This window comes from Lampetra planeri, chromosome 49, assembly GCF_965212315.1.
Source record: "Lampetra planeri chromosome 49, kcLamPlan1.2.h2, whole genome shotgun sequence".
Lineage (NCBI taxonomy): Eukaryota > Metazoa > Chordata > Hyperoartia > Petromyzontiformes > Petromyzontidae > Lampetra > Lampetra planeri.
In genome coordinates this window covers 3,693,258-3,716,125 of record NC_136155.1, presented here as the reverse complement: position 1 = coordinate 3,716,125, position 22,868 = coordinate 3,693,258, and the positions used below count along the sequence as shown (strand labels likewise).

Genomic DNA, 22,868 nt, shown 5'->3' with positions numbered 1-22,868 from the left:
GTTGTCGGCTGGCTCATTGACGTACGGCGTCACGTTACACGTCTCAAACCTGGGGGGGGAGGGCGAAGAGCACCCCCCCCCCCTTTGCTCTCAGCGACCGATCGGCTACGCGATGAGCACCCGCCAAATCGAAAGTCGCTTCGCAGAACACCACCTTTCCCGGTTCCCTTTTTTCTTGTTGTTCGTTTGTTTCCCTAACCGACCAATCAAGGCACGCAAAGTCAGCTTCGTTTGTGTCGCACTAGTCAACCGCTAACGAGCCACACTGCCTTGCTGGCTATTGACGACATCTTGGAGGGGGAGAGACAGAGAAGGTGCGAGAGTTGCAACGCGTGCACGGTTGGTGGTGGTGGTCGTATCGTTAACAACGAAGGGGGCTGCATTGGACGATGGGACGTCTTAGGAAGTGGCGGTTGGGGGGCGGGGAAGGCATGCAATCAAATGCACCGACTCGCTAATCGAGTCGATCGTCCATCGCCATGCGTCCCAACGGTTCTAACACTTTGACAATTAAACTCTTTCTCTCTCTCTTTTCCCCCCCCCCGTCGAAGAACAAACGGCGCGTCCAGGCAAGCCGCGCCGCGAAGACATAACGGTGAACGACAGAATTGAACGAAATCCCCAAAAAAATAAAAAATGGGCTGTGAGAAAACGAACAACCCAACGGGGTTCGAGCGCGCCGGGAGACCAGTGGGAGAGCAGCCGCCCCCCCCCATCCTGGCCCCCCCACTCCCCCGGCGACAGCACCAGACTTTCATTTTTGTTTGAAAACTACGCGTAGATCATCCCGTCGATCATCGTCACCCGTTTGAAATCGTCCCAATGTCGCGAACGGCGCCGACACAAACCCAACCGCTCCAAGCCACCAGCCCCCGCGCCATCCACCCCCCACCCCCACGCCAAGGCCGGGAGCTTTCCCCCCCCACCCCTGTCGATCGGCACGAGAGGTGCCGGACCCTAGCCCGAGAGCGCGCACACCCCCTACCGGCGTACGGCGCCTGCTGAAAAAGCAAGCGCCCGTCGTCTCATTTAGTTATCGGCGGCAAGCTGTCACTGCCGCCGCCGCTGGCGTGGCGGCGAGGCATGGCGCGGCGTCACACGGAAGCCAGCGAGCCGGCATCGGCGACGCCGTTCAGCTGCGGTTGAGGCTGCGCGGAGGAGGAGATGGCGAGCGCGGCGGTCTTCGTTGCCAGTGCCGAGGCAGCGGCGTCGTCACGACCGCCGTGGCAGGCCGCCGCCGATGACGACGAAGGCGCCGATGCCGCTCCCGCCGATGCCGTCGAAGCGGCCGCGGCCGTAGCTGCCATTGCCGCCGCGGGTGACGACACAAACGCTGGGGGGAGGGCCGGTGACCCCCGCCATCATGTCGCTGTGTACAAAGACGAAAACAATCGTGCATGCGCGTGGATTACGGACAGCTTCCCGACCCGCGATTTAGCTGTTATTGTTTAACATCATTATTATAATTTGGCTTGTCTACCCAGGAAAGACTCTCGCTGAGGCTCTGCAGCAGCAACGCCCCGTGTAGTTTCAGTTGCTGTGTGGGATCTATTGTTGGTATGTTAGGCAAATACACCGTGTGTGTGTGTGTCTGTGTGTTTTGGCTCGGGGAGGAAGCCCTCGAAGCAGAACAGGGGGAGAATATTCACACTCCAGAGGCAAACTCACACGCACTCACTCTCAAACACACAAAGATCGCCCGTGTAGCCTGTAACAGACTGTTGGGGCAAGTGCTGTTAGCGAGCACCTATGAAGGCCGGCACGGCACACGAGGGTGGGGGGTGGGTGGCCCGTCTCCCCGGTGCTGATGGTGACACACCGTACCAGGCACTCGACCTCGTGGAGGCCCTAGAACCGGTTCGGTTGTTCGTCACCGATGTTGGGTCGTGAAAAGGGAATCGAACTTGGGAGGGCTAGGTTCTTGGCGCCGTGAATGTTCCAAATTAATATTTAATCTTAAGACGTGAAATTAATAGGCACGATCAGAATGTGTGTACATACGTATGCACGTGGAACTTCTTTCACACCGTACGTAGCCTCGAACTGTGCTACTGTCGGAGGTGAGTGGTGAGTATAATAGGTGAGTGGTGAGTGTTGGGGGGGGGGGGTGAATATTTTGGGGCGTGGGTATGGGAGAGACGTACGAGGCCGTGTACATTTGCGGCGCCGCGCGGGATTCGTCGCTGCTTGGACCTGGCGAGGCCTGGCAGCTCGCCTGGCCGGCATCCCCAGGGCAGTCCAACTCATCCTGGGTTAGCTCCAGCGCCAGGCAGTGCTCAAAGTCCTGGTCAAGGGAGGGAGGCGCGTACACACACAGACACACGTGTAAATGTACGGATACACAAAAAGCAGAGACAGATTCCCCCATGTCACTGTTAAAGGCTGGTATGGTGGACGAGGTGTGGGGGGGGGGGGGTGACTAGCATCATACCCAGACACCTTTGTCAACCAACTGATGATGTATACACACTTGTATGATGTACTCATTTTAAGGGCGAGTCAACCTACGGAAGGCCCAGGAACGGTTGAAATAATCGTCACTGGTTTCGATCATTCAGACGCTGTCTTCCCGACAGACCTGTTCTTCACCTGAGGACGGCTGCTTGCGTTGTGGCCGAAACGTTGTGAGAATTGTATTTTATTATGTTTTATTTTTATTATTTTATTATTTCCCTTCTACGTGACTTTACCGAAAGAACCAACAAGATGAATCATCACTGCGGTTGGTGGCTACGAGCGGGAATCGAACTCGGGCCGCCAGGTTCGGTGTGAAGCGCGCAAAACGCTAAACTACCGCTCCCCATATACGCGCACAAGCGCACACACACGCACAAGCGCGCAAGCGCACAAGCGCGCACGCACGCACAAGCGCACAAGTGCGCACACACGCACAAGCGCGCACACACGCGCACACACGCGCACACACGCACACACACGCGCACACACGCACACACACGCGCACACACGCACACACACGCGCACACACGCACACAAGCGCGCACACACGCACAAGCGCGCACACACGCACAAGCACGCACACACGTGCACAAGCACGCACACACACACACGCACACACGCGCACGCACTCACCAGATCGTCCGGCCCCTCCCCGTCAGCCACCTGCTCGTCGGCGCCAGCCCCACCATCCGTCGCGGTAGCGGACACCGTCACCCCCCCATCCGCCTGCAGTGGGTCGGTCTGCGACCCGCAAACAGAGACACCCGCCGGGCAAAGCTCATCATCACGCGGGGGGTGGGGGGGGGGGGTGTAAAGTGGCGACGTGGGGGTCGGGAGGAGGAGGGAATGCACCGACCGGACAAAAAGGAGCCGTGTGGCCAGTTGCGTCAAATTTCGGCAAGTGACATTACCGGTTAGTTCCCGTGAACTTACGTCGCAAACCAAGCAAAATGAATGCTTAACATCATTTACGCAACTGACCACTCACTTCTTCTTGGTTCTTTCGGTAAAGTCACGTAGAAGGGAAGTAATAAAATAATAAAAATAAAACATAATAAAATACAATTCTCACGACGTTTCGACTACAACGCAAGCAGCCATCTTCAGGTGACGGCTGCTTGCGTTGTAGCCGAAACGTCGTGAGAATTATTTTATTATTTTTATTTTTATTATTTTATTACTTCCCTTCTACGTGACTTTACCGAAAGAACCAAGAAGATGAATCCCTGCAGTCACGAAAGCTTTAAATCGAAATTTGACTACTCACTTGTTTGGTGTAAGACACAAAGTCATGCACAAGGCATGGCTTGTGTAACATCTAAATGTGACTGCGTCTCAACATTCAGTACAGAAACAGTGGGCGTAGTTGTGTAATAGAAAGTCAGTCATAGGTCTCTATCCAAGTCTATGGGTCCCGATCTGGGTACATGGGGATCTCTGATAGTCTATGGGTTCACTATCTGGGTGTATGGGTGAAGCTGTGGGTCTCTGTGCGAGTCTATGGGTCTCTATAAGTCAACGCAACGTGGCTTCACGCAGCGTCTAAACGCAAATGCACTTTCAAGATTCTGTTCAGGAACAGTGGACGTATTTATATTACAGACAGAGGCAGTGAGAGAGGGAGAGAAGTACGTTCTTAAGCCTGGACTTGAGCAGGGGCAGGAAGCTAAAGATTTCCATATAACCTGAATGCTGATTATCAGAGTTGTGTTTTTTGTTTGCATTATGACTGCAGGTATTGTGGTCTATGCAAACATGACTCCTTGTAAAAAAGGTGTCAGTTTTGTTGCCAGATAGAAGGGTAAAAAACCAATTATCATATTTTTTACTGGCAAATGAGGTTCCAATGGTGAACCTGAGTGCTGTTAGCGAGTAGCGCCTATGAAGGCCTGTACGGCACATGAGGTGGTGGGTTGCCAACACCACGCCCGACCGCCTTTGTCTCCACAGTGGCGATGTTTTTAAACACCACACCAGGGACTCATTTGAGGCCGAGTCGACCTAGGGGATGCCCAGGACCGGTTCACCGGTGTCGTCCGTAAGTGGGAATCGAACTCGGGTCGCCGTGCTCGCAGCGCACGCGAGCGCTGACCGCTGTGCCACCGCTCCCCCCACATTTTTGTTGCGGTGCGGTCCGTCGTGTGGGACGACTGGGACTCACCGTCGCCCGAGCGCCGACGCGCCCGCCGCTGGCGCCGTACGCCACCCCGCCGCCGCCGATGCCGCCGCCGGCTTCCTCCGGGCTGCGACGTGGCCCCGCCGACGGCTGCAGCGCGAGCGCCTGCGCCTCTCTCTGCAGCAGGGCCGTGTTGCTGGCCGCCTGCGCGGCACAACGAGGCGCATCACCGTCAGCTCCACACACGCCCGAGTTACAGACCCGAAGCATAAAGCTTCAAAATTGCAAGCCTCCAAGTTCGAGCCACGAAGTTCAACACCTGGGGTTCAAGGCTTCAAGTTCAAGCCTGAAAGTTCAAGACCAGAAGTTCTAGCCCAGAAGTTCAAGACCCGGATTTCAAGACTCCCAAGTTCAAGATCCGAAGTTCAAGATCCGAAGTTCAAAGCTTCAAGTTCAAGCCTCCAAGTTCCAGACCCAGAGTTCCAGACCCAGAGCTCCAGACCCAGAGTTCCAGACTCCAAGTTAGAGATGGGCGTGGTGTGCATCTCCGGTTTACAGGAAATTATACGGACGCTGGAAATTCCACATCTCGTGTGGTTATGGTTACGGCTACCAGTGGGGTCAAGTGAGCGAGTATAATTATGGAAAGGGTTAAGGCTAGCGGGCGGTTATTTGGTGTGGTGACTGTTATGGCTAGGGTAAGGATCAAGGCAAGGGTCCTGACCATCTGCTGTGGTTACGGTTATGGCTTGTGGCACACGCCTACCTGCATGCCGTGTATCTGGCTCTGCTGGCTGATCTGGTGGTTCACCGCCTGCAGCTCCATCTCCAGCCGCATGTGGTCTCGCTCCGAGCAAGGTGCCATCGCCCGCTCCCTGTCGCACGCAAGACACGCACCGACGCGGACACGAGCACAATCACGACATCGTCACGGCCGTTCAGTCGCATGGCGAGGGAAACTAAAACCTAAAACTTAAAAACTATGCTTAGCTTTCGATTTAAAGCTGTCGTGACTGCAGGGATTCATCTTCTTGGTTCTTTCGGTAAAGTCACGTAGAAGGGAAGTAATAAAATAATAAAAATAAAACATAATAAAATAATTCTCACGACGTTTCGGCCACAACGCAAGCAGCCGTCCTCAGGTGAAGAATGAAACACCACCAAGCTTGGAGCGTATATTTAAGCTGGTAAGGCACACTTGAGCAATATCGCTATTTTTCAGAAGAGACCTGGCCACAAATGATAGCTCAACGAATTTGCATATTATCGCGTGGAAATTTAGAGCAGCCAAATACTTCAAAAACACGTTTTCGAAACGTGGAGGGAAAAATCTGGAGTGACCAAGAGAAAAATCCACACGATCATGGGGAGAACATGCAAACTCCAAATATACAGGAGTGAGGATCGGGATCGAACCCACGACCTCCTTGTATACCAGGCGAGGTAGTCAACATCTCTGCTATAATTTCCCACGCGCTAAGCCACTTTGTTGAGCTATCATTTGTTGCCGGCTCAGTGGGTGCTCACCTGGTAAAATAAAAAGTTTTTGTGGTTATTAATTTAACCGAGTCAGGAGCCTACCAACGGGCCGTGTGGGTGGGGTGGGGGGGGTCCCCGTGTGTGTATGGAAGGCCGGATCGTCGCGTGCCGTGGTCGTACCTGTCCGTGTACTGCGGGGTGGGGCTGGGCTGAGACGGGTACACGTTGGTGGGCGAGTTCCAGCCGCAGGAGCTCGAGTAGTTGACAAAGTAGTCTGCGAAGCACGGGGTGAGAATCGGGGCGTCTAAGGACGAGTGACAGGCGGACATGGACCGATCAGTACGGTGCGCGCTGCACATCAAGGACGGTGTCGCGCGGCCCCTCTTGAGCCGCCCGGCCACCGCAAGGTCAGTGCTTTATACACGACCAGGTGGGTGGGTGCGTGGATGGGTGGGTGGGTAGGTGGCTGGGTTGGTGGCTGGGTGGGTGCGTGGATGGGTGAATAGGTGGGTAGGTGGCTGGGTGGGTAGGTGGCTGGATGGGTGGCTGCGTGGATGGGTGGGTGGGTGACTGGGTGGGTAGGTGGCTGGGTGAGTCGGTGGTTGAGTAGTTGGCTGGGTGAGTGGTTGGCTGGGTGGGTGGGTCGGTCGGTGGTTTGCTGGGTAGGTGGTTGGCTGGGCGGGTGTTTGGTTGGTTGTGTGGCTGAGTGGGTGGGTAGCAGGATATTTGGCTGGGGTGGGTGGGTAGTTGCCTGGCTGGGTGTGTGTGGGTGGCAGGGCGTGCGTGGCCGTCGGCGCTCACCGGTGACGTTGACAGGCCGCGTGGCCGAGCCCTGGGAGGCTGTGGCCTGCACAGGGCCCGTGTTGCGGAAGGAGGTGCGCGCCGAGCGGGAGATGGCGCCCCACTTGGACACCGTGGGGCTCTCGCCAAATGGGATTATGGGGTCCTCGTCCTTGGGGCGGCGCTGGGGCGGAGAGCACGTGACGACAGGGTTAAGGGGCGAGCGGGCATGAGGACGGGCGACGGATGGCCGTACGAACGAACGAGCGAGCACGTTAATGTACATAACCGACGAATGATCGAATGCCCAATTGAATCGGCGAATGAATGCACGAGTGCACCGATGAATTAATGGAAATAATAACAATTCACATTTGTAAAAGTGCCGCACTGCATCCGTGGATCACAACGAGACACCACCATGTATGGAAAGCCAGGAAATAAACAGAACCTGCAGGGTAAACGGCCAGAACTTGTCAGGTGAGTTTGTCAAGAGAGGACTTAAACAATGGTTCTAACGACTCCGATCGTCTAACGAGTAAAGACAAAAAGCGATCCAAAAAACCTGGAAGCAGCGCTGGAAAAATCCCGATCACCTCAAGAACAGAACCTTGACCTCGGAGTACTTAGAGAAGAAGGCGATCCCCGAAGAACTCAGGGACCTCGTTGGGAGCTTAAAAACAGAATCAGTTCCAGTAGATATCGTGGGGCTAACCCAGTGAGTGCCTTGCAGGTCTGCAGGATCAGACAGCTCGCTCGAGACTTAACGGGTAGCCAGTGCAGAGACAAGAGAGCAGGCGGGTGATGTGGTCACGAAACAAAGGCACGATGGTGTAAATCGAAACTAAACTATTTATTTTATTTTACCAGGGTAAGGCACACTGAGCTATATAGCTCTTTTTAAATCCTTTCTATTAAGTTCGCTTGCTTGCTTGCTTAGGACCGTGCAAATCTTTCGGTCGTTTTTTAACCCACTTCCCGTGATCCAATCGAGCTGACATTTTCCACACAGACTCGTTGTGCGTGACAATTAATGTTCGTGAACATTTTTTTCCAAAATTTTACACTTTTTAGGAGCAATGCAATCATCTGACCCATAGGTGGCAGCCATCTCAAGCTAGAGGACGAGAGTACTCTAGCCGCCACGCATATAAAGGATTTATAGTGATAAACTTTGTTTTTACGGGTTATACTTATTCAGAATTAACCTGATAGCTCAATGAAAGTGGCTTATCGCGTGGAAATTAATAACAGCGAAATACTCGAGATGCACGTCTCTAAATGTGGAGGGGAAAAACCGGGAGGACTCGGAGAAAAATCTACGTGACAACGGGAAGAGAGACACATGCAAACTCCAAATATACAGCAGGATCGAACCCACGACCTCCTGTATACCAGGCGAGGTAATGAGCATTGGCAGTCGAACGAATGCACATTGAAATGCAATTGTGAACAAATTAATTAAGAGGCCCATGAACAAATCAACTAACGTCAAAATATATTCATGAATCCATGCACGAAGGGACATTGGATGGAACGCGACTTCATCGCCAGTGAAGAAAAAATCATCAATCGACCACCAGGGAGCGCTGTTAAATTGTTCACCACGGTGGTGGGGAGAGGGGGTGTGGTGGTAAATATCAGCAGCAACCACTGCGAGTGACAATTGCATCACGGGCCTGAAGCCTCTGCAGGGCCCGGAGCTTGAACCACCGCAGCATCTCAGCGACGCCTCCTCTGCCCCGCATCTGCGACACGCCGGTTTTGAACGCCCGTGTGTGCCTGCCTATGGTTGCTATCGAACCGATCTTCCAATCGCTCCTGGACGACTTCATTGAAGTCACTGCATAGGACGACTCCGTTAAATCACCTGAAAGGACGACTTTGTTAAAGTCACCCGATAGGAAGACTCCATTAACGTCACCCAATAGGACGACTCCATTACCGTCACCCAATAGGACGACTCCATTACAGTCACCCAACAGGACGTCTCTATTAACGTCACCCAACAGGACGACTCCATTAACGTCACCCAATAGGACGACTCCATTACCGTCACCCAACAGGACGTCTCTATTAACGTCACCCAACAGGACGACTCCATTAACGTCACCCAATAGGACGACTCCATTAACGTCACCCAACAGGACGACTCCATTAACATCACCCAATTGGACGACTCCATTAACGTCACCCAACAGGACGACTCCATTAACATCACCCAACAGGACGACTCCATTAACATCACCCAACAGGACGACTCCATTAACGTCACCCAACAGGACGACTCCATTAACATCACCCAACAGGACGACTCCATTAACATCACCCAACAGGACGACTCCATTAACGTCACCCAACAGGACGACTCCATTAACATCACCCAACAGGACGACTCCATTAACATCACCCAACAGGACGACTCCATTAACATCACCCAACAGGACGACTCCATTAACATCACCCAATAGGACGACTCCATTAACATCACCCAACAGGACGACTCCATTAACGTCACCCAATTGGACGACTCCATTAACGTCACCCAATTGGACGACTCCATTAACGTCACCCAACAGGACAACTCCATTAACGTCACCCAACAGGACGACTCCATTAACGTCACCCAACAGGACGACTCCATTAACGTCACCCAACAGGACGACTCCATTAACGTCACCCAACAGGACGACTCCATTAACGTCACCCAACAGGACGACTCCATTAACGTCACCCAACAGGACGACTCCATTAACGTCACCCAATTGGACGACTCCATTAACATCACCCAACAGGACGACTCCATTAACGTCACCCAACAGGACGACTCCATTAACGTCACCCAATTGGACGACTCCATTAACGTCACCCAACAGGACGACTCCATTACCGTCACCCAATTGGACGACTCCATTAACGTCACCCAATTGGACGACTCCATTAACGTCACCCAACAGGACGACTCCATTACCGTCACCCAATTGGACGACTCCATTAACGTCACCCAACAGGACGACTCCATTAACATCACCCAATTGGACGACTCCATTAACGTCACCCAACAGGACGACTCCATTAACGTCACCCAACAGGACGACTCCATTAACGTCACCCAACAGGACGACTCCATTAACATCACCCAACAGGACGACTCCATTAACGTCACCCAACAGGACGACTCCATTAACGTCACCCAATAGGACGACTCCATTACCGTCACCCAATAGGACGACTCCATTACCGTCACCCAACAGGACGACTCCATTACCGTCACCCAATAGGACGACTCCATTAACGTCACCCAATAGGACGACTCCATTAACGTCACCCAATAGGACGACTCCATTAACGTCACCCAACAGGACGACTCCATTAACGTCACCCAACAGGACGACTCCATTACCGTCACCCAACAGGACGACTCCATTACCGTCACCCAACAGGACGACTCCATCGGGAGTTGGGGGGTGGTGGGGGGGGACGGACGGACGGACGGACAGGAAGTAGTACCTGGTCGAGCCACATCTCGTCGGTGGAGCGGTGGTACGCCTCGCCCCAGCGCACGCACTCCGTCTGCGACGACGGGGTGTCGCTACGACTCAGCTTCACCTGCGGCAGAGAGACGCGGGCGTGTCACGGAGACGGACGCCGGAACGGCAGAATTCATCAAATCGCCGGGGGCAGCCCCACCTCGTCCCGCGCCGGGGTTTAATGTCTCGCTGAATCTTACTTGAGTCGCTGGTAGAATCGAGTAAGTGGCACGTGGCTAGTAGAAAACCGCGGCGGTAGCCAGAGGTGTCCTGGATGTGGTATGCCGGGTGTTTCAATATTTTCTTGAACGCAGACACGGACGAACCCGACTACAATTAAGCTCCAATCTCACGGAGACCCATGGGCGTGGGTTCCTTTCTCACCGAATATTTTGTCGGTTGCTGGTAGACTGTCGATCTGTACACGGTGGTGTGGCCCGCCTTTGTCTCCCCAGTGCTGATGTTTCACTCTGCACCGGGTACTCGTAGAGCCAGACCACGGTCGGTAGAGAATTCTTATCATTCAGTGTTGCTGCCCCAGACTCAGAGAGCCAGAGCGAGGCTCCTAAAGGAGTCATCATTCAGTGTTACTGGCCTGAGGCTCAGAGCCAGACCAAGGCCCCTATCGGAGTATTATTATTCAATGTTGCTGCCCAAAACTCAAAGAGCCAGCGCAAAGCCCCTATCGGAGAGTCTTATAATTCAGTGTTGCTGGCAAAAGCCTCGAGAGCCATACCAATGTCCCTATAGGGGTCTTATAATTCAGTGTTGCTACCCGAGGCTCACAGAGCCAGACCAAGGCCCCTATAGGAGTCTTATAATTCAGTGTTGCTGGCCTAAGCCTCAAGAGCTATACCAAGGCCCCTATAGGAGTCTTATAATTCAGTATTGCTACTCGAGGCTCACAGAGCCAGACCAAGGCCCCTATAAGAGTCTGATAATTCAGTGTTGCTACTCGAGGCTCACAGAGCCAGATGAAAGCACCTGAAGACGCAAACGCCGCTCTCCGCCCCCCAAGCAGCGCGCGCAGGAGCCGTACCGTCATGTCAGAGCCGCTGGTGGCCATGACGTCGCGCGGCTTTGCCTCCTTGTCAGCGATGTACGAGCTGATGGCCTCGCACGACCACGGGGAGTACTGCGACGGGAACTCGCTGTCCGCGTAGGCGAGGGGGGGCGCGCGCCCGCACGCCTCGCCGCCTCCGTCGTCCTCCTCCTCCGAGTACTGCGAGGGCAAAAGGGTCCCCCCCCCAAAACCCGTGAAGCCTTAACCGACTGTTGGGGGCAAGCGCCGTCAGTGAGCAGCAGCGCCAACGAAGGCGATCACCGGCAGACGAGGGGGGTGGGTGGCCAGCACCACGCCCGGCTGCCTTTCTCCCCCAAGTGGTGATGTTTGACACATCGCACCCGGCGACACTCATTTGAATGCCTACCAACAATAACCGCCATTCGCCACTCAGTGGCGGTGACGTCACCACGACGCTTGTGCCTGGCTAGGTGCACGTTGAGGCCACGTGAAGTGTCGAACGCCCGCTGGCAGGAGGTCACGGGGCAAACCCAGGTGCCACGGGCCGGCTGACTGAGATGACTGGCTGATGCACCACCTGTGCCCCCTACTGTGCCGACTTGCTGTGCTTTAGCCACCCGGCGCTCCGCTCGTTGTTAACACCTATCACCCCTATCATTAACCCTACCCCAACACTACACTTACCATTACATCTATCACTACGCCTACCACAACCCCCATCACTCCCCGTACTCCTACTCCCGAACACAGCAACCACCAGGCTCCATGCTACTCGGTGGACGTACTCTCTCTCGACATGCAGCAGCTCTAGCAACAGCAGTAATGGCAACAGCACTTTAGCTCACAGCAGATTCATCGGCATTAGCTGTTGCAGCAGCAGCAGCAGCAGCGAGGCGCACCAACGTGCACCCAGCCCGACACGCGCTCTCCCGGTTGGGGGGGGGGGGGGGGGCCCAACGCAATGCGGCCGCTCACCATTGGCGCGTACTCCTCTCCGCCGTAAGGGGCCATGGCGAGGGGGGGCGGCGTAGGGGAGTGGGCGAAGGGGGGCGGGGAGACGGGCGGGGCGCCCGGGCGAGCCACCTTCAGCTGCGCTAGCAGCTCGGCACGCCGGCGGTGCAGCTCCTCCAGGCTCGGCGGGGGCTGCGCGTACGGATCCTGCGGGACGACACCAGGAGAGCGTTGGAGCCGGGGCACGGTTAAACGCACGTCGCGGTCCAAATTGGCGACATTGTTAACTGCCTCGCGTGATATACAGGCGGTCGTTTGGTTGAATCCTAACCCTGACGCCTGCTGTATATTTAGAGTGTGCGTGTCTCTCTTTCTCTTTCATCATCATCATCACGGTGGCTAGGAGATGTTAACTACCTCGCCTGGTATACAGGAGGTTGTGGGTTCAATCCCGACCTTGAAGCCTGCTGTATATTTGGAGTTTGCATGTCTCTCTCTCATCATCATCACGGTGGCTAGGAGATGTTAACTACCTCGCCTGGTATACAGGAGGTTGTGGGTTCAATCCTAACCCTGACGCCTGCTATTTATTTGGAGTCTGCGTGTCTCTCTCTCTCATCATCATCACGGTGGCTAGGAGATGTTAACTACCTCGCCTGGTATACAGGAGGTTGTGGGTTCAATCCCGACCTTGAAGCCTGCTGTTTATTTGGAGTCTGTGCGTCTCTCTCTCTGTGGTCGCATGGATTTTTCTTCCGGGCCTCCGGTTTTTTTCACATCCACATTTAGAATCAATGTCACGCGTTTAGAGCATTTGGCTGCTATAAATTTCCAGGTGATGATAAGCCACTTCGTTATCATCTGTGATGTCTAGGTTGCTTCTGTGGGGGCCTTACTTGGTAATATAAAAATAAAAATAAATTACCAATTTTAATTTTCAAAATATATGCCCCCCCCCCAACACACCTACAATTTAAATTGTCGGTAAAAGCACACAGCAGCAACATCACTCAGTGGGAGAAAACAGAGCGTGTTTGAAGCCAGGCTACGCGATTGTGGAATTCCCTTCGTGCTGAAGCTAAATCTACACTATGAGATCTCTTTTACCAGTGGCAAAATATAATGGTAGGTTTTTACCCTTTTAACTGGTACAGTTTTGTACCAGTTAAAAGGGTAAAAACCTACCATGAAGCTAAATCTGTTACGCTTTTTTAAATCGTCTTAAAACTCCTGTTCTTTTCCCGACAGGCCTTCTCTCCGTAACTTAAGCTTCATGTAAAAAGCGTGTGAATTGCGCCACTGCATATAGAAAGCCGAGTTAATTTGTATTATGTTCCTGGAAGGCTAACGAGCGCTTGGGCAGGCTGGCGCTGCGTGAACAGGCCCCTGTGCGATCTTAGGGATGGTTACCACTGCGGTCCGATAGGCTTAGGCAGGCCACGCATTCAAACATAGAGCGCAAATTTATAAACACAGTTGTTGCCAGGATTAAAACATCCCCCCCGATTTAGTGTGGTTAAAGGTGCTGTACGGCTCACAAAAGCGGATACCACAAAACTACCCCCGAGATCGCTACACGTGACCTCCGGTCCACGCAGAAGGGAGCAGCACTTGCGTGCCTCACCCCACCAGCTGCAAGCTGTCCGTCTCACGACGGTTACACTTATATTTCATAATCCCGAGACCTGGAATCAGCCGAATCGTGGTAAATCACATCTGCGCACAAGCGTGCCGGCCAACAACCGTATCGTTACGAGATTCGACAATGTTTTCTTTCGCGACCGCACAGCTAAAATCGACTGTGGCTCTCACCCGTGGCACGCTGGCGGGCCGGTGCTGCTGCTGCTGCTGCTGCATCTGCGGCGGTCCGTGTGGTGCCGCTGGCATGTGCCCGCCCTGCGGCGGCTGGTAGTACCCGGCCTCCGGGTGGCCGTGCGACGGTGGCAGCGGCCCACCCCTCACCGCGTAGCCGCTCTCGTGCCCCGGGCCGATGCCGCCATCGCGCTGGCCCGGCGGGTACGGTGACGGCGCGTGGGGGGGGCGGCGGCGCACGCCACGCCCGCCGAGAGTCGTACGCCGCTGCCGCCGCGGCGGCGTGGTGGTGGTGATGGTGGTGGTGGTGGGGCGGTGGCGGCGGCGGAGGCGGCGCTCCGTGGTGACCCATGTGGTACCCGCCCGGGAGCGGCGGCGGAGGTGGCGACGCATAAGCGTGGTGCGTGGGGGGCGGCGGTGGCGGCGGGTAGGGACCGTAGGGGTCCGCCGGTGACGGGGGAGGGTACGCGTGGGGCACGGTAGGGCCCCCCAAAGAGGAGTCCGGGGGGGCCCCCTGCCTGTGCACGTAGCGGGGAGCGTAGGGGGAGCTTGGGTGTTGGGTCTGACAGTACGGGGCTGCGGAGACACAAACGCGGAAGACACTCAAGATGACGAAGACAACGATACAATGAGCAATTATGGACCGTCTGAATAGGACATGACGGGAGAGATGCAGTCGGTCTTCGGACAATAGGAAGGTCTTGAGGCTGGACTTGGAAAAAGGGCAGAGGGTCGACAGCACGGATGGCTGGAGGAAGGCGACCAATGGCCACGCTGTACAATTTCGCATCGTACGGCGACAGTTGATATTTTTTTGTGCCGTACGTTTAAGAATTTAGATCGCTCCGCGAAATTCTAAATTCGCGTTGACATCCTGACTGTATCGGGGACACGTGACACGGTAATCGTACGTCGTGCATTCTATATCGTCTCAACTAAAACTACTACTACCATTTACTATTTTTATTTTACCAGGTAATGAGCTATGTAACTCTTTTCAGAAGAGACCTGGCCACAAATGATAGCTCAACGAAGTGGCTTATCACGTGTAAATGTATAGCAGCTGCATACTCTAAATGCATGTTGATTCTAAACGTGGAGGGAAAAACCGGAGGACCCGGAGAAAAATCCACGCGACCACAAGGAGACAGACATGCAAACTCCAGGTAGTCCCCGACTTACGATGGAGATGCGTTACGACGACCCCATCGTAAGTCGAAAATATCGTAAGTCGAAAATGGCCCAGCCTATCCAGGAGTCAAAGAATGGTGATAATTTAGCAAAACAGAGCAATTTACAGTACTGTACAAACTATATGCGTACAGTACATCCCAGCAGCGTCCCAACGCACGTACGTTTGCCTGCTGCGCAAAATGTAAAATATTTGACAATTTTGTCATATCCCTATCGTCATCGTAAAATCGAAATATCGCAAGTCGGACCATCGCAAGTCGGGGACTACCTGTACAAATATACAGCAGCAGGCGTCAGGGTTGCGATCGAACCCACGACCTCCTGTATACCAGGCGAGGTAGTCGACATCTCCCAGCCACCGCGGCGCCAACTTAATTTGGGTTCAACGCCAAGGCCACCGCCGCAAGCGCGCCGCACGCATTGCAGACCCTCACCTCGGTAGTGCTGGTGGTCGTACGCTAGCGCTGGCGGCGGCGGCGGCTGTTGCTGCTGCTGCCCACCGCGTGGGTCCTGGAAGTAAATGTCGACGGGGGGCGCGTGGTGGGGGGGCGGTTGCGGCGGCGGCGGTTGCTGCGGCTGCTGCGGCGGTGGCGGGGGGTAGAGCACCCGGCTCATGGGGTGCGCGTGGGGGTGCCCATGGGCGTGCGGGTGGTGGTGGTGGTGGTGGCCGTGCGGCACCGGGACACCTTTGCCAGTCAGGTCGGGAGCGCCGAGTCCGCCCGGTTGAAGGTGACCACCCAGAGCCGCGTAGGGACCCAGGTGGGATTTCGGAGGGGAGCCGATTTTGCTGTAAGAGACGGACACGGGGGCGAGCCGCACGCAACACACGCCTCTCGTTAGCACGGTTGGCTACGTACGGCGCGAAAGATATTCAACATTACGTACACACATAGCAGACGCCAACTCATCTTGCAGCTATCAAACGTGCGCAAGTGTTTTGTTACGGTTAAGAGGCGTGGCAAAGCATGGACAAGTGGGATGGCAGCCAGGTGGTAGTGAGCCGGCGCTATCAACAACTGCCCAAGCTCTGCCGTCCTCTCTCTATTAAGATGTTTTCAGCCATTTACGTGGGAGGAAACCGGAGAACACGGAGGGAACAGATTCACTCAATGTACCACCATCTCCTGGGCGAGCCGGGTTGTGCGGTGACCCACCAAACCTACCCCCCCCCCCACCCCCATTTCCACAGCCCAGGATAACAAGGCCATGTGCGTAGCCACCACCGCCTGGCATGCCACACGAGCTTCGTGATTGAAAGCATCTCCCAGAAGCAATCAAATTCGTCGTAACGCGTGTGGAGGGGGGTGGAGGTGGATCGTCGCGTACCGATCTGACACACGGTGGTGGGGGCCCATGTGACGGCCGTATTCCGATGAACCTATCAACCAATCACAGCGGTTTTCCAGTTTCAGTTCGGGACAGTGCAGACTTGTCCCAACTGGCGAAGCAATACGTGCCCTTATTTTGATTCAGCAGAGCCACTCCTTGTCGAACCGGGCTTGAAACAGTCGCGTTGAAACACTTTGGTTTTAATGTTATGACGCGTCTCTCCGGCAATGGCCGGGGCAAATGTTACGTCTGTCCGGCGACATACATATATACACATACGTACGACTAACAACTTTACAACGCTCCAGACCAAAACTACAAAACCCACAGCGCCAATCGCCAAGAAACTTAACCACACAAGGGGGTGGGGCTTGATCGGGATGTGGAGTGAACATCGGCTGTTAATGCTGCGCGTAGTGCTGTCTGTCGCCTCGTGCTCTGTTACAGCCTTAACTGGGCGCCGCGGTGGCTAGGAGATGTTAACTACCTCGCCTGGTATACAGGAGGTCGTGGGTTCGATCCCGACCCTAACGCCTGCTCTATATTTGGAGTTTGCGTGTCTCTCTCTCTCATCATCACGGTGGCTAGGAGATGTTAACTACCTCGCCTGGTATACAGGAGGTCGTGGGTTCGATCCCGACCCTGACGCCTGCTGTATATTTGGAGTTTGCGTGTCTCTCTCTCATCATCATCACGGTGGCTAGGAGATGTTAACTCCCTCGCCTGGTATACAGGAGGTCGTGGGTTCGATCCCGACCCTGACGCCTGCTGTATATTTGGAGTTTGCGTGTCTCTCTCTCTCTCATCATCATCACGGTGGCTAGGAGATGTTAACTACCTCGCCTGATATACAGGAGGTCGTGGATTCGATCCCGACCCTGACGCCTGCTGCATATTTAGAGTTTGCGGTGTCTCTCTCTCCCCGTGGTCGCATGGATTTTTCTCCGGACCCACCGGTTTTTCCTTCCACATTTATAAACGTGCGATTAAGATTCTTTTGCTGCTATTTGTGGCCAGGTTGCTTCTGAAAAAGTATCTAATCGCTCAGTGGGCTTTACTTGGTAAGATGAAACATAGTTTAGTTTCACAAGTGCTCGCTAACAGCACTTGCCCCAACAGTCTGTTAAGGCTATACGGGGGATCTGTCTTTGTCTTGTGTTCGTGCGTGCGTGAAAAATTGCACGACCCACCCCTCGTGTGCCGTGCAGGCCTTCAGAGGCGCTCGCTTAACAGAGCTTGCCCCAACAGTCTAGCAGACTATACAGAGGATCTTTATCTTGGTGAAATTTAACGTGCGTGTCCGTACGTATGCGAGTGTGCATTTTGGTGCGCACATGCTTTCGCGCGGAAACACAAACACGTGTGCGAATGTGTGCGAATGTGTGCGAATGTGTGTGTGTGCGAGTGTGTGTGTGCGAGTGTGTGTGTGCGAGTGTGTGCGTGCCAGCGCCCTTACTTGTCCGGCGGCGACCCCGACAGCGACCCCGGCGCGCTGGCGCTCGCCTCTCCCACCTTGCCGCCTCCCAGCGCAATCCTCACCCCCAGGCCGGCCGCGTGGCTGATGCTGAGCCCGGCCGGCAGGCCCAGGCCCCCGCTGACCTCCGCGCCGAACCCACCCGGGTCCGTGCCGCGCGCCAGCAGCTGCGGCGAGCTGCCGCCTCCGCTCATGAGGCCGTTCTGCGTCGGCAGGAGCTTGGACGCAAGCGGCTCCAGTCCCGAGGAGCCCATGCCAACCTTGTTGAGTTGCGTGAGAGATTGGCTGGTGCCTCGACCGCCCGCCAGTTTCTTGTTTTTCAAGCGGTACCTGGTTGGGAGGGGGGGGGTTTGGAGGAAGCGGTCGTGTGGTTTTGGTAGCGCGAAGATGTACGAGGGGTCGCCGTTGTTCAGATTCATTTGAGCAAATCGGGATGCTGTGCGTCAATGACGAGACGATGTCGCGCGTAATTACATTACGGGGGGTGCGGAAGTGAGACGCGTGTGGCGTGTGATGTCATCGCCTCGGCCGCAAAGGGCTGATCCATCCGGCGCTGGATTCTATCACAAAATTTTGGGCAAATTCTCTGATCGGTAAGGCCAATTTTCTCCAGAATAAGTCCCTAATAGCAACGCAACTTTATACAAAAATGTTAATCGTATCGGATTGTCTTTAGGGGCAGTTATCGTGAACCATGATAGAGACAAGACCGATGGACAGTGATAGCTCAACAAACACAACTGTGGTTGCAGAGTGAAATAAACCAGTGGGTGGCGACATCCGATATAGAAAAATATTATTTTTTACTTTACCAGGTAAGGCCCACTGAGTTATTTAGCTCTTTCAGAAACGACCTGGCTATCAAATCTAGAAATATCAAATGATAGCTCAAACGAATTGGCTCATCATCAAGTGAAAATGTGTTTTTATAGTAGCAGCCAAATCCTCGAAACGTATGATGTTGATTCCACACGTGGAGGGAAAATCCAGAGGGCCCCGAGAAAAATCCACGCGACCACGGGGAGAGAGACACCACTAACTTCAAATATACAGCAGGCATCAAAGGGGGTCGGAATCGAACGCACGACCTCCTGCACACCAGGCGAGGGAGTTAACATCCCCGAGTCACCGCGGCACGACGGGAGTACGACGCCCGCGATTCGTTCTCACCTCTCCAGCTCGTCCTGGGAGTGAGCGAACGTGCAGCTGGCGCCGCGGGGGCAGCCGCCCTGCTGCGTCAGGTCGCGGCACATGCTCGTCTTGTACTTGCTGTTCTGCAGCGGCTGCGCGGCGCGGAACACAACGCGCAAAGGGCAACGGTGACTTTAACAAGTAGTAGGCCAATATCATCCACAGCAGAGGTTTTGGGTTAGAGCGCGTAAATATAAATGCGCCGTTAAACCTGCAGCCACCCGACACAGCCAATTAGTGAGGTGTTGTCACGTAAACAGAACGTGCCAATTAGTCACTAGTTCAGCACTAGTGTATACTGTAGTAGTGTAGTATATAATGTAGTGTATAGTGTACTAGTACAGCACACCAGTGTGTTGGAGAGTAAACCCACAACATTTACAATTCGAGTACCGTGACGTTTCGCCAGTAATTACAACCGGCATCATCAGGCGACAGCCAGAGCTGTGGAGAAATCCTCCTGTTTCGGTCTTAAATAGATGATAAAGGTGACGACGATGGTGACGGTGCCAACGACGGTGGTAATTACAGTGGGTGATGATGATAGTCATAGTGGTGATTTAAATGAAGGGAATGATAATGAAGATGATGATAGTAACAGTGATGATGATCAAGGTAATGATAATGATGATAGTAACAGTGACGATGATCAAGTAAGGTCATGATGATGAAGATGATAGTAACAGTAATGATGGTGACGACGACGACAGCAATGATCACGATGGTAATGATGACGGAAATAACAACGACAGAAACGATGATGTGCATGTCAATGATTGGAATGACGATACTCATGGTGACGTGCATAACGGCGGTGACGGTAATAGCAACGACAGCGGTGCCAAAACTGGTGACGACGTTGATGACGAATATCGGGGGCGGTGGTCGTGGCGTTAGCGAGGGCACCTGCGTCTGCTCGAAGCCCTTCTTGCTGTAGTTCTGAATGAAGTCCACCAGTCCCTGCACGACCGTCTTCACCGCAACCATCGCCGCCGCCAGCTGCTCCCACGTGGGCGCCGCCGCGTCTGCGTGCGGGGCGGAAGCGTCGGTGTGAAGGCCGGTGAAAAGCGCCGACGTGTTCAGACTTAGCGATCCTGACGATGATTTGACCCCGTGGTGTTGATCGCGAGACCCCGGCCACCAGGACTGTCCCATAAGGAGCGGTGGGGGGGGGGGGTGCAGGCCCTCCCCCCCCTACCACCCCATGCCTTCAAACTAAACCGGACGTATCACTAAAACTATTTTTTTTACTATTTTTATTTTACCAGGTAAGGACGACCGAACTGTTTCTAGCCTGCTGTATATTTGGAGTTTGCATGTTCTCTCCTCGCAGTCGCGTGAATTTTTCTCCGGGTCCCCGGGTTTTTCCACACGATGAGCCACTTCTCGTTCAGCTATCATTTGTGACGGCCGGGCCGCTTCTGAAAAAGAGCTTAGTGGGGCCTGACCTGGTAAAGTAAAACATTAGTTCAGTTTTTTTAATCGTAAGACTTGCTTACCTGGGCTGGGGTCGATGTTGGCCAGCAGTTCCAGGTGGGGCCGGAGCTGGTTGAGGTTGGCGGGGTCGCCCGTTCTCTGCAGCGCGATCGTCAGCTCCTGCACGCTCTGCGCAAACGATGCCGGCGTCTGCAGCTGTTGGGAGCGGGGGGGGCAGAGGGCGTTAGTGGTAAGGCAGACACAAGAAATAAACACACGCACGCACGAGTGTGTAAAAACATCGTCTTGGAGAATACAAAGGTGGCTTGGGCGTGGTGCTGGCCACCCACCCCCTCGTGTACCGTGCCGGCCTTGTATGTATGTATATTGAATTTCTTTCGCACCGTACGTAGCCAGCCGTGCTAATCGGAGGTGCTCGCTAAAAGCACTTGCTTCAACAGTCTATTCAGACAATACAGGGGAGATCTTTGTTTTTACAGACACGCGTACATACATGCGCGTCTACGTATGCGTGCGTGTGCGAGTGTGTTTGCGCGCAAGTCTGTCTCTCGCCTTGTCGACGATGGACTGCATGTCTCCATACGTGCATATATATGTATGCGTGTGTGTGCGTGTGTGTGTGTGCGCAGGTCTGGCTCTCACCTTGTCGATGATGGACTGCATGTGCGACTTGTGGGCCAGGTCTCCGTAGAGCAGCGACGACCACTGGTCGGGCGCGATGCGAAGCCCGGCCTCCATGGCGATCTGCACAATCTGCGAGTCGTGTTCGCGACGCAGCGCCTCGTACGTGCGGAACTCCTCCTTGAGCTGCATCAGCGACGAGTCCTCGTCGCGTTTCGTCACCTGCGCCGGGGCCGGAGAGACGGGGGAGCCACACACGGGGGTTAGCGGTTAAGGTTGATTTTTTTCGCGTTTAAAGTTTGTTGTTCTTCCACGCAACCTCCGAGTAGCACGGTTGGCAATGTACGGTGCCAAAAAAGTTCAACATACATACTTGCATACAAGGTCAGAGGTTTAAGGGTTTAGGATTAGGAGTAAAGAGGTTTAGGACTCGGGGCTTAGGGTTTTGGGCTTAGCATTATGGGCTTAGAATAAGGGTCCTACGGTAATGACCTGAGGATCACGGGATTAAGGTTATGGGCTTAGAGTTGGGGGGCTTAGGATTAGGGGCTTATAGTTATGGCTTAGGATTATGGGCCTAGAGTTAGGGGCTTAGGGGGTTTAGGGTTATGACCTTCTGTTGCGTGCGTACATGTTGTATCGTTCGTCAGCTCACCATCTCTGGTGCAAGCTGCCCACGGGAGCCTCCCACGGCAGCTCGCTGTGTTTCTAGATTGAAAACTAATTTCTTTAAAACTGCTCGTCGTTGTGGTGCGCTTAGTTTGTAGTCCTTCCCTCGCCACACCTCTGATTATCACGGTCGGCTACGTAGTGCGAAAGAAGTTCAACGCACGTACACAGGCATGTTTATAACTACAGTTGGCGCGCGTGTGTGACGGCGCCCGTGATGGTGGCGCTCCCCGAAGGGCAGGCGTACCTTGAAGCAGGAAGCGCGGTAAAGCAGCTGCACCACGTGTCCGATGCTGGTTTTGGACGCCTGCGGAAATCGCGTCTCCAACCGCTGGACCACAAACAGCACGAGCACCTTGCGCGACAGTGCCGAGCCGTCCTCCAGCGCCAGCAGCACCAGCTTCAGCGCCTCCTCCTGCATGGCTGGGGGAGTCAGGAAGGGGAGGGAGGGAGGCCGGACAGGGGAGGCAACGAGGGATACGAGCGTTGTCACGATGACGACCGGATTGAGTGAGATGACGATTTCATCCGAGTCATCCGTCATTCAGCCACGAGAAATCAACTGATGCAGCGAGGCCTTACACAGGCTTCGCCAACTCTAATTACGTAAGTAGACACAAATACAAAGATCCCCCCCTATAGAATAAACAGACTGTTGGGGCAAGTGCTGTTAGCGAGTAGCACCTATTAAGGCCGGCACACGAGAGGGTGGCTGAGTCAACCTAGGGGAGGTCGTGTTGGTGGCCGTGAGCGGGAATCGAACACAGACACCCACACGCAACACAGACACAATACCCCCACAAC

At 54.4% G+C, this 22,868-nt stretch overlaps 1 protein-coding gene across 1 annotated transcript in view; it reads right to left on the bottom strand.

The window, feature by feature from the left end:
• Positions 1–931: 931 nt before the first annotated feature.
• The window catches only part of LOC144734053 (roquin-1-like), a 46,150-nt gene continuing 24,213 nt past the window's right edge, over positions 932–22,868 (bottom strand). Inside the window, 20 exon segments of the mRNA XM_078616102.1 lie at positions 932–1,316; positions 1,318–1,369; positions 2,145–2,284; positions 3,091–3,198; positions 4,619–4,777; positions 5,340–5,448; positions 6,233–6,356; positions 6,854–7,016; positions 10,343–10,441; positions 11,402–11,584; positions 12,362–12,544; positions 14,150–14,377; positions 14,379–14,725; positions 15,778–16,130; positions 18,129–18,476; positions 19,317–19,429; positions 20,244–20,362; positions 20,837–20,969; positions 21,417–21,617; positions 22,312–22,487. Of these exon segments, the coding sequence (XP_078472228.1) occupies positions 1,095–1,316; positions 1,318–1,369; positions 2,145–2,284; positions 3,091–3,198; positions 4,619–4,777; positions 5,340–5,448; positions 6,233–6,356; positions 6,854–7,016; positions 10,343–10,441; positions 11,402–11,584; positions 12,362–12,544; positions 14,150–14,377; positions 14,379–14,725; positions 15,778–16,130; positions 18,129–18,476; positions 19,317–19,429; positions 20,244–20,362; positions 20,837–20,969; positions 21,417–21,617; positions 22,312–22,487 (3,560 nt within the window). The 3' untranslated portion in view covers positions 932–1,094.